This window comes from Pituophis catenifer, unplaced genomic scaffold (assembly GCF_029215685.1).
Source record: "Pituophis catenifer annectens isolate HBS135680 unplaced genomic scaffold, rPitCat1.0.hap2 SCAF_3, whole genome shotgun sequence".
NCBI lineage: Eukaryota > Metazoa > Chordata > Lepidosauria > Squamata > Colubridae > Pituophis > Pituophis catenifer.
Genome location: NW_027256883.1, coordinates 191,128,272 through 191,143,456, shown reverse-complemented (window position 1 = coordinate 191,143,456; position 15,185 = coordinate 191,128,272). Strand labels below are relative to the sequence as shown.

At 40.1% G+C, this 15,185-nt stretch overlaps 1 protein-coding gene across 2 annotated transcripts in view; it reads right to left on the bottom strand.

The window, feature by feature from the left end:
- Positions 1 to 15,185, bottom strand: part of RIMS4 (regulating synaptic membrane exocytosis 4) — a 99,161-nt gene that overhangs the window by 27,871 nt on the left and 56,105 nt on the right. The window contains exon 2 of one of the 2 annotated variants that reach the window (XM_070940001.1): positions 10,541 to 10,682. In XM_070940001.1, coding sequence (XP_070796102.1) covers positions 10,541 to 10,682 — 142 coding nt within the window. The remainder of the gene's footprint in view (positions 1 to 10,540; positions 10,683 to 15,185) is intronic. The other variant, XM_070940002.1, reaches the window with a different exon arrangement.

Genomic DNA, 15,185 nt, shown 5'->3' with positions numbered 1-15,185 from the left:
CCGAAACCACGGATGATCTCACCCAGCGGCTTCACATAAATGTTGAACAGAAGGGGCGAGAGGACCGACCCTTGTGGCACCCCACATACAAGGGGCCTCGGGGTCGACCTCTGCCCCCCTGTCAACACAGACTGCGACCGGTCAGAGAGAAAGGAGGAGAACCACCGTAGGACGGTGCCCCCCACCCCTAACTCCTCTAGCCGGTGCAGCATGATACCATGGTCGATGGTATCAAAAGCCGCTGAGAGGTCTAATAGGACCAGGACAGAGGAACAACCCCTGTCCCGAGCCCTCCAGAGATCATCAACCAACGCGACCAATGCCGTTTCCGTGCTGTACCCAGGCCTGAAGCCCGACTGGAACGGATCCAGATACGACGATTCATCCAGGTACTGGGGGAGCTGTCGCGCTACCACACTCTCAACAACCTTCGCAATGAAGCGAAGGTTGGAGACCGGACGGTAATTTGCCAACACTGCCGGGTCCAGGGAAGGTTTCTTGAGGAGAGGCCTCACCACCGCCTCTTTCAAGGCAGCAGGGAAGACACCCTCACTCAAGGAAGCATTTATAATCCCCTGGAGCCAGCCTCGTGTAACCTCCCGAGAGGCCAGCACCAACCAGGAGGGACACGGGTCCAGTAAACATGTGGCTGCGCTCAGTCTGCCCAGTATCCTGTCCACGTCTTCGGGCGTCACAGAATCAAACTCTTCCCAGATAATACTCACAAGACCTGCCTCTGTCCTCCCCGCTGAATCTACCCAGTCAGAGTCCAGATGTTCCCGAATCTGAGCGATTTTGTCATACAGATACTGTACAAAATCCTCGGCTCTACCCTCCAAGGGGTCCTCCCGCGCTTCCTGGTGGAGCAGGGAGCGGGTCACCCTAAACAGGGCAGCCGGGCAATTATCTGATGACGCAATAAGAGTGGCAAAATAGTTATATTTCGCCACTTTTATCGCCACCAGGTAGGTCCTAATATGAGACCTTACCAGTGTTCGGTCAGATTCAGAATGGCTGGCCCTCCAACCACTCTCCAGGCGTCTTTTCCGGCGCTTCATCTCCCTCAGCTCCTCGGTGAACCAAGGAGCCAGGCGAGATCGACGCCGGGTCAGAGGCCGCAACGGCACGACCCGATCCAAAGCTCCAGCGGCCGCCCTATCCCAGGCGGCCACCAGCTCCTCAGTCGAGCCGTGTGCCAGAGCCTCAGGAAATGGCCCAAGCTCCGTCTGGAACCTATCAGGATCCATCAGGCGCCTGGGGCGGTACCACCTCAGTGGTTCCGCCTCCCTGCGGCGGGGTGCGGCGGTTCGAAGGTCAAAGCGAAGGAGGGAGTGATCTGACCATGACAAGGGCTCGATCACTATATCCCCTATCTCAAGATCACTCAACCACTGACCAGAGACAAAAACCAGGTCTAGCGTGTTTCCCCCCGTGTGAGTAGGGCCATGAACTAACTGGGTCAGGTCCATGGCCGTCATGGAAGCCATGAACTCCCGAGCCACCTCAGACGCCTCACCGACGGATGGCAGGTTAAAATCCCCCATGACCATAAGCCTGGGGGTGTCAACCGCCACCGCGGCTATAACGTTGAGCAGCTCGGGCAGGGCTGCCGTCACGTGGCAGGGAGCCAGGTACGTAACCAGCACACCCATCTGCACCCCATGACCCCACTTCACAAGGAGGGACTCACAACCAGCCGTCTGAGGAACAGTGACCTCCCTCGAACCAAGACCTTCTCTAATGACAACCGCCACCCCCCCGCCCCTCCCCTGTGTCCTCGGCTGATGGAATGCGCGGAAACCGGGTGGGCACATCTCAACGAGGGGAACCCCCCCCTCCTGGCCCAACCAGGTCTCCGTAATACCCGCCAGGTCCGCTCCCCCCTCCTGAACAAGATCACAAATGAGGGGGGCTTTATTTACCACGGACCGGGCGTTGCACAGCATCAGCCGAAGGCCCAGGGCCTGAGGGTCTGTGCAACCTGGGGAACGAGAGGAGCATAGATGTGATCATGTGTTTTCTTGGAAACAAAAGTGTTAGATATGTAAGAAGACTGGAAGGCATGTTAGACATAAATAACCAAAGGAGAGCAACGAAGTCTACAGGAGTTTATCCCCCTTATATTCTGCAATCCAAGGTTGGATCTACCATTACTTTACTTTAAGGTAGCCCAGTGTGAGAAAGTTGGAGGGAACTTTAGACATAACCAAAAGAGAGCAGCAAAATCTACTGGCAGTTTATTTCAAACGACAATTTAGTTGACATGGCAAACCTGGGAAGAATGGGTTCAAATCATGTTGAGATAATCTATTTTAATAAACATACAGTTTCCCAGATTCTGTTTACCCTTCGTACTAGTATAAAAGACACCTTCCCGCAGTCTGGACAATTCATGTTGCTTTTATCTAGTCCAACTGGATGGGGGCTTCTTCCAGATGAACTTTCTAGCATTTAGCACACCTGTATGTGCTATGAACAGAAATGATGTCACAAGTAGACGTGTAACAAACAGCTGCAGGCTCTTCAGCCACTCAAGTTGCCTTTTGAGTGGAGTAAATGAGAAACAGGCTCATACAATCTCTAGGGAAGCAGCAAGAGAACATTTTGTTTTAAGAGTTCAAATAAAACCTGAAAGGGAAGGCGGAATATAGTGACAAAGTGTCCTTGAATAATGGGTTTCTTTTTACTTCCCCTTATCAAACAGGAGTACCTCTCTCCTCTTCTTGCAGTGACAGACTGTTGAGTTATTCTAAAGAAGGCTATCTTAGCTCCAGCAAGTCAAACAAGCTAGTGGTAAATTAGAAAACAAGCAAGCCTTTAAATACTACTCAATGTGGGATGTCTGAGACTTTTGCACTGTTGGTATCCTGTGGACTAGTCAGCATATTGTAGGCTGGGTAAATGTTGTAGGATAGTGTGGAAAAATTATCTTTTCTGTGTTTGCAATAATCTCTGATCTCTCTTACACATTAGGGCTCGTGTATTTCATCTAAACACTTATACTCCACTTTCTGGCCACATCAATACCCTTCTCAAAATAATTATAATTAAAACAATAAAACTTCCCTCAGACATATACTCTCAAACACAGTCATGAAAGCATCATAAAAATTGTGCTGAAGGAATGCAAAGGTCGAGTTCAGCAGTTTATTCCTACGGTGGCTAAATAAATCATTTCAGTACAATATCTAATCACGGTAGGAGGATGCAAGCATCCCACAGAGTCAATAAAACAAGCATAATCTGCTGAAAAAACAAAACCACAACAAAAGCCTACTGAATTTCTATCGGAGTTAGCTCCAAATCTGAAAGAACAACAGTGATACTCTGATATTAAACCTTGCCCTTCTCTTCACTGCAACCAGAGTTCTAAAGGCAGCAATACATGAAAGGAAGTCATAAAAGAATTCTGAAGAACATCTTCATACAGACTGAATATGCAAAAGGTTGCAAGGATGGCAGAATTAGCTACAGTTTGTGCTTCATGGCTAAAATGATGTCTGTAAGCCTATGAGGGAATTTTAGACATGTATTGATATATCACGTACAGCCCAACTAGAATAATAGAACTGTCATATTGGAAGAAATCATAAAGGTCATCTGTAGCAGGGCTCTCCAAACTTGGCAACTTTAAGACTTGTGGACTTCAACTCCCAGAGTTCCTCAGCCAGTTTTGCTGGCTGAGGAACTCTAGGAGTTGAAGTCCACAAGTCTTAAAGTTGCCAAGGTTGGAGAGCCCTGATCTATAGTAGTCCGATTAATCCTCTGTGATGTATAGGATAACCATCCAAGAGAGCCTCTTCTTAAAAACTTCTAGAAATATAGAACCCCAAACCCCCATAGATACTTTGTTCTGCTGTTAGGAAAGTTTTCCTTATATTTTAAAAAAAATCTAGATGGCTACAATTTAAATCCTTTGTTTCTAGTTCTAGTTTCTGTGGGCATGGAAAACAGTTCTCAGGCAGCTTCCCTATAGCTTTTCTTTATGGATCCAAGCATGGTTACCATGTCTACTTCAATCTTCTCTTCCTGAAGTCCCTGTATCATCTTTGTTGCCATCCTTTGATTGGTTTGTCAGCATTTTTTTGGAAATATGTTGCTTAGAGTTGTAAACAGTACTCCAGGTATGGTCTTCTATAAAAGAAGGATTCAAACTGGATGGAGATCTGTTTTCATACCTCAGTATGTGCTTCAATATATACATAATGCCATTTCACAAAATGAACTATGTCCTATGGACCAGTGGTAGGTTTCAAAATGTTTTACTATTGGTTCTGTGGGTGTGGCTTGGTGGGCGTGGCAGGGGAAGGATACTGTAAAATCTCCATTCCCACCCCACTCCAGGGAAAGGATACTGTAAAATCTCCATTCCCACCCGATCAACTGGGACTTGGGAGGCAGAGAATAGATGGGGGCGGAGCCAGTCAGAATTTTTACTACTGGTTCTCCAAACTACTCAAAATTTCCACTACCGGTTCTCCAGAACTGGTCAGAACCTACTGAAACCCACCTCTGTTGTGGACTTTCTTACATGAGTAAGATGTAATTCATGTGTTCGGCATGAAATCATGCTGTATGGAAGATTCACGTGGGAGAGACTAGTTCTGCAACTTAGACTTAGACCTTTGAAACAAATGCAGATGGATCAAGATAATGTAGTCTAGAAAGCAAATTAACAGTGAGCATTTTAGCTCTGTGTTTCACATTGGATGAAATTAATGAACACTTTATAAAAATATCCCCATGCAGAGTGCTTTGTAGTGACTTGATCTGATTTCTTCCTGACTGTCTGTCAGACATGGTTTGGAAATCAGAAGGCAGCCTCAAAAACATCAGGTCCTCTAATAAATATTAGTTTTAATTAGATCAGCATCAGTTCACATTTAATCCTAAACCACAGTTATAGCTGACAAGGTAGAGAAGAATCATGGTTGAAAGCATTAAAATGAAAGGGATCAACAGTTTCAAAGATGTTTTCTATCTGAATACTATTAATTACAAGGGAATATATATGTATATTCTAATACCTACATGGCTTTGTGTATGAAGGGCACTTATTTCTATATAAACTATGTCAAGGTAAAAGCAATGCAGAAGATAGGTGAGCCAATCAATAGTGGGTTTCAATTTCGACCGCTACCGGTTCGCTCGTGGGTGCGCGCATGCTCGCGCAACTCTTCTGCGCATACACAGAAGCTTTTGTGCATGCGCAGAGATGTCCGTGTGGGTGGGTGAAGCCTCCTGCCACTGCCGCTACTGGTTCGCCCGATCCTGGGCAAACCGGTAGCAACCCACCACTGGACCCAATGTAACTGTTTGTTAGCTTCATTAAGCAATTAATTTTTTATGAATTCAAATCTAATTGAAAGAATATTAAAGTCAGGGTTGAAAACTGCGTTCTACTATGTAAGATCTAGCCTAGTATTATAAGCAATGTTTCTAATGGGGAAGATTCAATCCATAGTGAAGATGCCAGGACTGTATGTTGAACTTTCAACATGGAAAGCCTGAGTTCTTAAATCAAATCATAATATCACAAGATGAAAAAAAGTAGAAGATGCATTGTCATTATTAACACATATATTCTGAATGCACTAATTCAAACCATAGGTTATGAAAAATGAAATTACATCAATATTTGCAAGTAAACAACCAAGCTCAGAGAGCATCAAGGGCTTCATAATTACATCATATAAATTATACATACAATGCATTTGTTCTTTAGCAGTATTGCCTTAAATAAATTACAGTGGCAATCAGTGCACCATTGGAAGACTTGAAAGAACAGGTTAAGGACAGATCATCAAGGAAAAAAATCTACATTTGTTGTTGCTAGGAGTCAAAAATTACTTAATGGCATATAATCAATCAATCAATCAATCAATCAATCAAATATTATCTTAAATAATTGCACAATACTATTTCTATGCTACAGGTTTAGTCAGCCATAACTGAAATCTTAATTCAAACACTTCTTTATTAATCCTTTAGCACTGATGGGTTTTGGCAATCAATTGAAAAGGAAGTTAAAATGGAGATTCCATGGCAAGTATTTATTTAGTGCCTTCCTTCTTTAAACACAGAAAAAGCAATAATATAGAATATTCTCTAATACAGCAATTGGTGTCCAAGTCTAGAAAATAAAAGCGAGATTGGTACTGGAATAAATTTAAGGATTCACATCTCACACTTTCCTTAAACTGCCTATAAATTTTGCAACAATGAGATACTATCAAAAATCTGAGACTGTGTCTGAATTTGGGAACCTTAACCTTTTAATTTGGAAGAAAGCTTTCTCTAAGGAAATGTATTAGATAATAATTCTGCTTTTATCATGTTTTATGGAGCCATCGTTTTGTCTATTGTATTAACAGCTATTAATCCCATGACATCAATACTTCAGAGGCATAAATGTCTATCAACTGACATTTTACATTAAGGAAAATATAACCCTCAAGGAAGCAAACGATCAAGAATGAAAATGAGCGTTTCCAGATAAGCACAAATTCACACTATTCTGCTTACATCCCATTGGTTTATTTAAAAATACCCCAAATGTGACATTTTCAGCATAATATAAAAGAATCCTTTGTGGATCGATATAAGAGAAGGTCTAGAATATGAGGCAGCTTTTTTATTCTTTCATTCCTCTTCTAACTTTACTGCCAAGACCACAGGTGCATGCCATTAAGGGAGCAAGTTTATATTTTGTCCAGATGCAATACTATTTTTAGAATTGCACTGTTATTGCCTTCTCCCCTCTGATCACAGCTGGAAAGTAAAATCAGCTCACTGTGCAATAAAGCTGCTGAGATGTTGCAAGGTGTTTGTTGTTTCTGAGAAAAAGTCAGAATATCCTGAATAGAAGATCTGCTGTCATGTGGCAAACAGCTTTTTAGCAGCGTCAAAGGCATAAAAATGCATCCCTGTTCATCTCAGTTTTGTAATACAGACAAGGAGCAGAGCTGCATTATTAAAATTACACAGGAGAATCATTTGCTGGAGGCATTTTCATTGAGAATGTAAGTTGTATTATAGTTACATAGAGCAAAGCAACTTGATGGCAGTGATGAGTGTAATAGGATGATGAGAAAAAACAACCCTGTGAAGGTTCTTAGTTTTAAATCATCCTTCAAAAATTAACTGAGTCACTTGTCTACGTATCAGTTAGAAAGAAATTAACTAGAGAGACAGACAAAATACTGAATAAGACAGTGAAAAGATTGGCAAAAATTAAATAAGGATGTGCAGAGGAGGTTGAACGAATTATTTGCAACTGTCTTTTCAGGAAGAAAGAGAAACAAGGCAAATATTGACATGAGATGAAGAACTAGTAGGATCTAAAACCTAGATTTTACTGACAAACTGAAGACAACCTAGATTTTACTGACAAACTGAGGACAATCAGTTTGAAGACAATCACCAGGTCCACATAAGAGTCATCTATACATTCTTCAAAAATGTGAATGTAAAATTTTGAACTTTTCAATAAAACAGGCAATACACTCTTCTTTATATTGGAAAACTGGAAAGTGACCAGTGTTAACATCCATTTTTAAAAAGGAATGGAGAAGAGATCAAGAGAATTACAGGCTGAATAGCTTAAGTGTCTGTTTTTAAACAATTGATGGGGAAAAAATTGCACCATAAGTGGACATTGGTTCAAAGTGGTCCAAGAAATTGGAACATTGGGAAGAAGACTAGTCCCAGCAACTGGTGCTAGGAGATTGTTGCTAAGGGGATGGAACATACAATAAAGAGCAGTTTTAAAAAGCAATTGGAGAAAAGGAGGAAGAAGAAGAAAATTGTATCCTCTGCAGATACAGAAATGAGTCAACATCATTATCACCGTTCCAGTAAAAAAAAAAAGGCAATGCAAGAAGCAGGTTAAAAATGCTATGGATGTGCAGGAGCTTTTGACCAAGCTAAGAGTTAAAAGAAAAGTGTAGAAAATTGAAGATGGATGAAATCATCAATCAGAAATACTAGCAAGGGCCTCATACCTAGAAAATATTGATGATAATGTGATTATATGTGAGTAGATATTATTATAACTCAATCAATGGTATGGTATAATATAGGATAGTGAACTATAGAAATAGAATTTATGTAAATATGAATGTTATGGATGATATGGAAATGCTGTAATGAGTGGAAATTTGTGTGTTGTGTTTTAAATGTTGAAAATTTATATATATATATATATATATATATATATATATATATATATATATACACATATACATATACATATACATATACATACATACATACATACATACATACATACATATATATATATATAGTCAGAAAGGCAAACTTGCCAAAGGAACTTAGGTTAAAAGATCCAAAAAAGGGGTGCTTTTGGGTTAAAAAGGAATTTTAAAGCAAATTTTTAAAAATATAAATACTGCTCAGATAATATAGTGGGATATTTACAGGTGATGGGAGTATACACCTTGCTTCAGTCTTGCCCTGTAAGAGGAACAATGTTCCAGGACCTCAAGGAAGAAACAAACAAACAAACAAAAAGCAAATAGTAGTATATACGCAAAGAGACAGTAGACTGCCACAAATATGTCCTCAGAACCAACTCATTTGCATCCAAGAGCCTTGAAAGACCTTGAAGGATGCCATCTCAGATCCTGTTCTATGAACTCTGAAACTCACAAAAGATGGGGATAATTCCAGAGGATCAAAGAATGGGCAATATTGTCCCTATCTTCAAAAAAGGAGAAAGAAAAAGGACTCGGACAGATGATCCGCTTTTACTTTTTTTACTTTTACTTTTACTTTACTTTTACTTTTATTATATTTATATACCGCCCTTCTCCCGAAGGACTCAGGGCGGTGAACAGCCATAGTAAAAACAATATACAAGACAAAAAATTTAAAAACTTATTAAAATAATTCAATCACTGGCCAAATTTAAAACACCCAGCTAAAATCGTTATTTAAAACCCCTATCAAAACCCAATTAAAATCCTTTATCCTGTCAGACCGGCTTGCTGGAATAATAGGGTCTTTAGAGCATGATGGAAGGCTTGATATTGATACAATAGATTATTAAGCACATGGATTATGTAATGCAAGCATTACTTGGCAGGCACCAGCATGGAATTATCATTGTTCTTTGATCTTAAAAGATTCAACCAGATTGCCACCAGATTTTTATGAGGCAGAATGGCTCTGAGCGACAGTGATATGGATCTTGTGGGAGGAAAGAGTTCAGCATATTGCTGATTTTTCCATAAAAAAAGACAAGAGAGGCCACAGCTGCTAAAACTGAGAATATCAATAATGAATAAAGAAGAAATATAATTGTTAGGGAAAGCAGACAAAACCCAACCCTGATTCTTAGAAATAGGATTTTAGTATATGAAATTTTACTGCTTTCTCTATGTGACTAGATCGTTCTCAGAGCTTTGTTTATTGGAACATGTGACTTTTAGGTATCACATGTTGTTTAACGATAAGATTATAAACCATCCAGAAGGACAAGTCTGGCTAAAAAACACTTGGATATGTTAAAAAAGTTTTTTTTCAAGGCAGCCTTAGGAATAAGAGAAGCAATGATTGAAACTGGTTTTTTTTAAAAAAAAATAAAATAAAATAAAACAAATAATTATTTCAGTTGATGAAAACAAACAAAAACCACAAAGAACTCAAAAAGGGTCTCCCCAAACTGGGACTAAATTGATTCATGCAGTTCATATAAACAAGTATAAAGTGGTGCACATCAGGGGTGGGTTTTAAATTTTTTTACTACCTGTTCTGTGGGCGTGGCTTATTTTGTGGGTGTGACTTGGGGGGTAACGTGACTGGGTGGGTGTGGCCAATTTTTTTTTTTAACTTTTAAAAGCATTATTTCTACGACCTTTAAGAGGTTGCAGAAAAAAATGCTTTTAGAAGCCTCTGACGATCAGGCAAGTCAAGTCATCTGGGATTGCCAGAGGCTTTTAAAGGGATTTTTTTTCCTACAACCTCCTCGGCTGGAGAGGTTGCAGGAAAACAGGCTTTTAGAAGCTTCTGATGATCAGGCAAATCTGTTGGGATCGCCAGAGGCTTTTAAAGGGATTTTTTTCCCTACAACCTCCTCGGCTGAAGAGGTTGCAGAAAAAATGTTTTCAGAAGCCTCTGAAGATCCCAGCTGAGCCGCACGATCATCAGAGGCTTTTTAAAAAACTTTTAAAAGCATTTTTTCAGCCGAAGAGGTTGTAGAAAAAATGCTTTTAAAAGTTAAAAAAAAAAGCCTCTGATGAGGTGGGCGGGGTAAGCAAGCGGCGACCGGGCTGGGGACTGGTTCAGGGGCGTGGCTAGCCAATGTTATTACCGGTTCTCCAAACTACTAAAATTTTTTACTACCGGTTCTTGCGAACCGGCGCGAACCGAAAGCAACCCACCACTGGTGCACATGAACTAAAGGAAACTCCACCTTTATATATATACTGGTGGAAAACCATCAAAAGCATGAATTGCAGAGAATGTAGAACCACATGTTTTTCAACCTGTGCTCCTTTGTCTCTTGCTCACTACTTACTTTCCTTCTGATCCATAGCTGTTCATACTGTCCTCAATGGATTCGTGACTGGCTTGCCGGATAGTTCGACTTGGCATTTCAACAGCCAGTCCAGTTTCTGTACTCCGCTGGATAGCACCTTTGAGTTTGCGGCCATCTCCTTCTAAAGCAAAGAGGAAGAGAGAGAGGGGAAGGGAAAGCGAGGAGAGAGAGAGAGAGAGAGGGAGGGAGGGAGGGAGAAGATTAGGCATTTAGACATTGGATGAAAAGTATTCAGTAATGAAACACTACATACTAATAGCATGTCTAAAACACCAACACTTAGAAATCTGGAATTTCAAGCTAGCGTAGACATTATTTAACTTGAAGAAGATCTCTTTCAGAAATACAGGCAGTCCTCCACTTATGACCACAACTGAGCCCAACATTTCTGTTGCTAAAGCGAGACCAGTGGTGGGTTGCTCCCGGTTCGACGTCATCATGGGTGATCTGTGCATGCGCAGAAGCTTCTGTGCATGTGCAGAAGCGTGCGACCTCCTGCTCCTGCTGCAAACTGGTAGTAAAGGTGAGTGGAATCCACCCCTGAGTGAGACATTTGTTAAGTGAGTTTTGCTCCATTTTAGGACTTTTTTGCCACAGTTGTTAAGCAAATCACTACAATTGTTCAGTTAGTAACACAGTTGTTAAGTGAATCTGACTTCCCCATTGACTTTGCTAGTCAGATGGCCGCAAAAGGTGATTACATGGCCCTGGGACATAAATATGAGTCAGTTGCCAAACATCTGAATTTTGATCATGTGACCATAGGCATGTTGCAATGGTTGTAAGTGTGAAAAATGGTCAGAAGTCACTTTTATCAGTGCCGTTGTAACTTTGAACAATCACTAAATGAACAGTTGTAAGTCAAGGACTGCCTGTATTACCATAACACGTTTCAGATTTTGTAGATTAAATTAAAGGGAGACTCTTTCTGTCTTTATCCTCCAACAACAAAACTTTTGGGGTTGGTCTTGCCTCCAAATGCTGGTTCAGTTGAAATTACTTCATCCACTTATTCTTTCACACTTTTTCTGGGTTCTATCTTGAGATTATATTAAAAGAATGTTTGTGTATTATATTAAGAAAATCAGTTCTGTCTGAAAAATGTCATTTTCAGTGCAAATAGCAAAAACACTCATTTAAAATAATAAGATACTGCTGATCAAGTGCAATCAAGAAGAGATTGGGCTATTGTTCTGGATACAACCAGAAAAGAATGTGCGGTAAGGCTTGAGTGTTTCCTCCTGAGAAAAGACCAGCTCTTGGCATGGCAAACCATTAAATCAATGCTATACAGAGCTACCAGTTAATGCATTATTCATTTATTTAGTATGTGGCAATGATACATTATCCAGGATACTACTATGTTAATACAGAGTACAGTTATTTGGCTGCCTAAGATTCAGAGGTGGGTTTCAGCAGGTTCTGACCAGTTCTGGAGAACTGGTAGCGGAAATTTTGAGTAGTTCGGAGAACCGGTAGTAAAAAGTCTGACTGGCCCCGCCCCAATTTATTCTCTGCCTCCCAAGTCCCAGCTGATTGGGGAGAAATGGGGATTTTGCAGTAACCTTCTCCTGGATTGGGGAGGGAATGGAGATTTACAGTATCCTTCTCCTGGAGTTGGGTGGGAATGGAGATTTTACAGTATCCTTCCCTTGTATGCCCTGCAAGCCACGCCCACCAAGCCATGCCACACCTGGTAGTAAAAATTTTTTAAACCCACCACTGCTAAGATTGCTAGTCTGTACAATTCATGCTTGTGCAATATCCGGAAGAGTAAAATAAGGGGCAAACTAACAGCATTCTGCAGCATCATTCAGGGCTTTCTTTCTCCATTGAGGTTGCCTCACCTTCAGGTGGCACATTCGGGTAGGTCCAGCACCAGTTGGATGTGTACTACTGCATGAAGCGGCATTATTTTCCCACTAAAATGGTACCTATTTATCTACTTGCATGTAGCATGCTTTCGAACTGCTAGGTTGGCAGAAGCCAAGGCAAGTGACATTAGCTCACCCCATCCCCTGGTGCTCGTATTATTGGAGCACAGACCTTCTCGAGTGTCTTTAAGCCACTGAGCCACCACACCTATAACTAGCTGATGCAACATCAGCTAGTTATAGGTGATGCGAGCTGAAAGCCCAGTTTTTGAAATCTTTCATACTAAGACTTAGATAACAATTTAATTAATAATTTAGATAATAATTTAATTAATTTTTCACTTTTGGAGCCAACAAAATTTAGAGGGCAAGTGAAAGTCGTACCCCTCTCCTGCCAATTCATAAATATCATGGAGAATTTTAAGATAAAGGATAGAAAACCAGCAGCTTTCCATACGTTAAGAGTCCAATTTCCTTCAGTCTCATTCAGTAGACTCAGAGATGATATAAGTTGTTGTCTACCTCTTGGATTTATCCACTTATTTTTATGAGCACCTGTTGCTTCTATTCCTGGGAAAATTTTAAAAATCTCTTCTCTTTATGAGAAATGAAAACTGTATGTAGCCAATAAGATGGGGGAGGTTATTATTTATGCAACAATTCCTTTTCAGCCACTCTATTTTATTTATTTTATTTCTGTCTTGCAATGTGGTTCGTATTTTAATATATTTTTTTCCTGTTTCTTAACTTCGTACTGTGTTCAGATTAGGCTTTTGTGGGATGATTAACCATTTTACCAAAATTTGACCAGTTCAAGGAAAAAAAGTCTTACACAGTGCCACTGAGTGGTAGTTGGTAAAACAATGAATGTTTGACCCACTAACATATCAGTTAATTTCAGCTTCTGCAGAAGTCAAAGCCTGTCAATGTCTTTCTTCCTTACTGTATATCAATTTATTCACCATGAGAATTCTTACAAGCAGTAATTACAGACGAAGCCGCCACTTATCTAAAACTAGAATCAGTAATGATTATTTATTCCAGTCTTCTGGGAACTTGTTTGCTGCTCCTTATCAGAGGGTCCTGTCACACAGTGATTAAAAAAGATTAAGTGATGTGAAAACCTCATTCACTCTAAACCCATTAAATAGTCCTATGCCAAGGGAGCAGAGTATACTTTTGGGTGGCTAAGACCACCCTGAGAATTTTCAAAAGTGTACTAGGTTCAAAAAATGGGTGGGAACAGGGCAAAGAGAAGAACCACTACATTTGACCTGATCAAATTAATTAAATAGAATAGAACTACTCTCAATGCATGTAATGTTTTCTCTCAATTCAGGAATCCAAATTAAAGCATCCCAGGCAAATGGCTCTCTAGCCTTTCTTTGAACCTAGCTAGTGAAAAGGAGGCTTCCCAACTATGAGTAACTGGTTCTGTTGTTGGACTTCTGCTTTTCTCTAACTTGTATCTGTTATTCCATATCCAGCACTTTGGGATAATGGAAAACAGATCTTTACTTTCTATGTGAAATCTTTTCCGGTAACTGAAGCATATTACACTATCCCCTCTCAACTATCTTTTCTCAATTTTATATCTGCCCAGATCCTTCAATCTTCTTCACCTTTCCTGAACCTATTCCAGTTTCTCAGAGTCCTTCAAATGTCATGTCGGGAACTGAACATAGTGCTTGAGGTGAGATTTGAGCAAAGCAGAATAGAGTGAAATGATTACATGTCATGATCTGGAAATAATACTTGGTGTATGATGCAACCTAGGACTGCATTCCTTCCTTCCTTCCTTCCTTCCTTCCTTCCTTCCTTCCTTCCTTCCTTCCTTCCTTCCTTCCTTCCTTCCTTCTTCTTTCCTTCCTTTCTTTCTTTCTTTCACCAATTCACATTGCTGGCTCAGATTCAATTGGCCACTGGCTACTATTCCAATATTTTTTTCACAACTCCTATTATCTGATCCTACAATTCCTATTATCTGATTTTACACCTGGCATTTAAATTTTGATTCTAGGTGAAATTTTCTACATTACTCTGTTACCAATTTATTCTTATTTTCAGCCCATCCTTCCATATCATATCAAGGTCATTTAATTGTATTTCTGTCTTATAATATTAGTGATGCCATCCAATATTGTAACACCTGCAAATTTGATAAGCAGTTTCTCTTCCTATTGATCAGGGTCATTAATAAAAATGCTGAAGAGAACTGATCCTTGTGGCATACCACTTGATACCACTTCAATGTGATGAATAACTATTGATGAATACTGTTTTTCAAGCAACCTGATTGTAATGCCATCCAGATCACATTTACTTCAGGCTGCAAATGCTAGTTATAAATATGGATACATGGGAAAAATGTAAGAAAGTAGTGTTAAATTTACACTGTATCACAAAGTAAGAGGATTTTTTAAAAATAAAATGATGTATCATAGATATATGACACTGGTCAAGCTGTCAAAAATGGACAAAAAATATCAAATCGGTGTTGGAAGTGTGAAAATGAAGAGGGGACTTTTTATCGTGCATGGTAGACATGAAAAAGCAAAGGAATTTTGGGGGCTAATCCATATCCAAAAAATATTGCAGATTAACGTTATGATGAAATCAGAAATTTTTACTGGGTATTATGGACATTGAACTAGAAAATAAATACGGGAAATTAATACTGCATCTGGAAGAAGAATGAAATTGCCACAATAGAAGATTGGATTATAAAATTGATGAAGCTTAGAGAAATG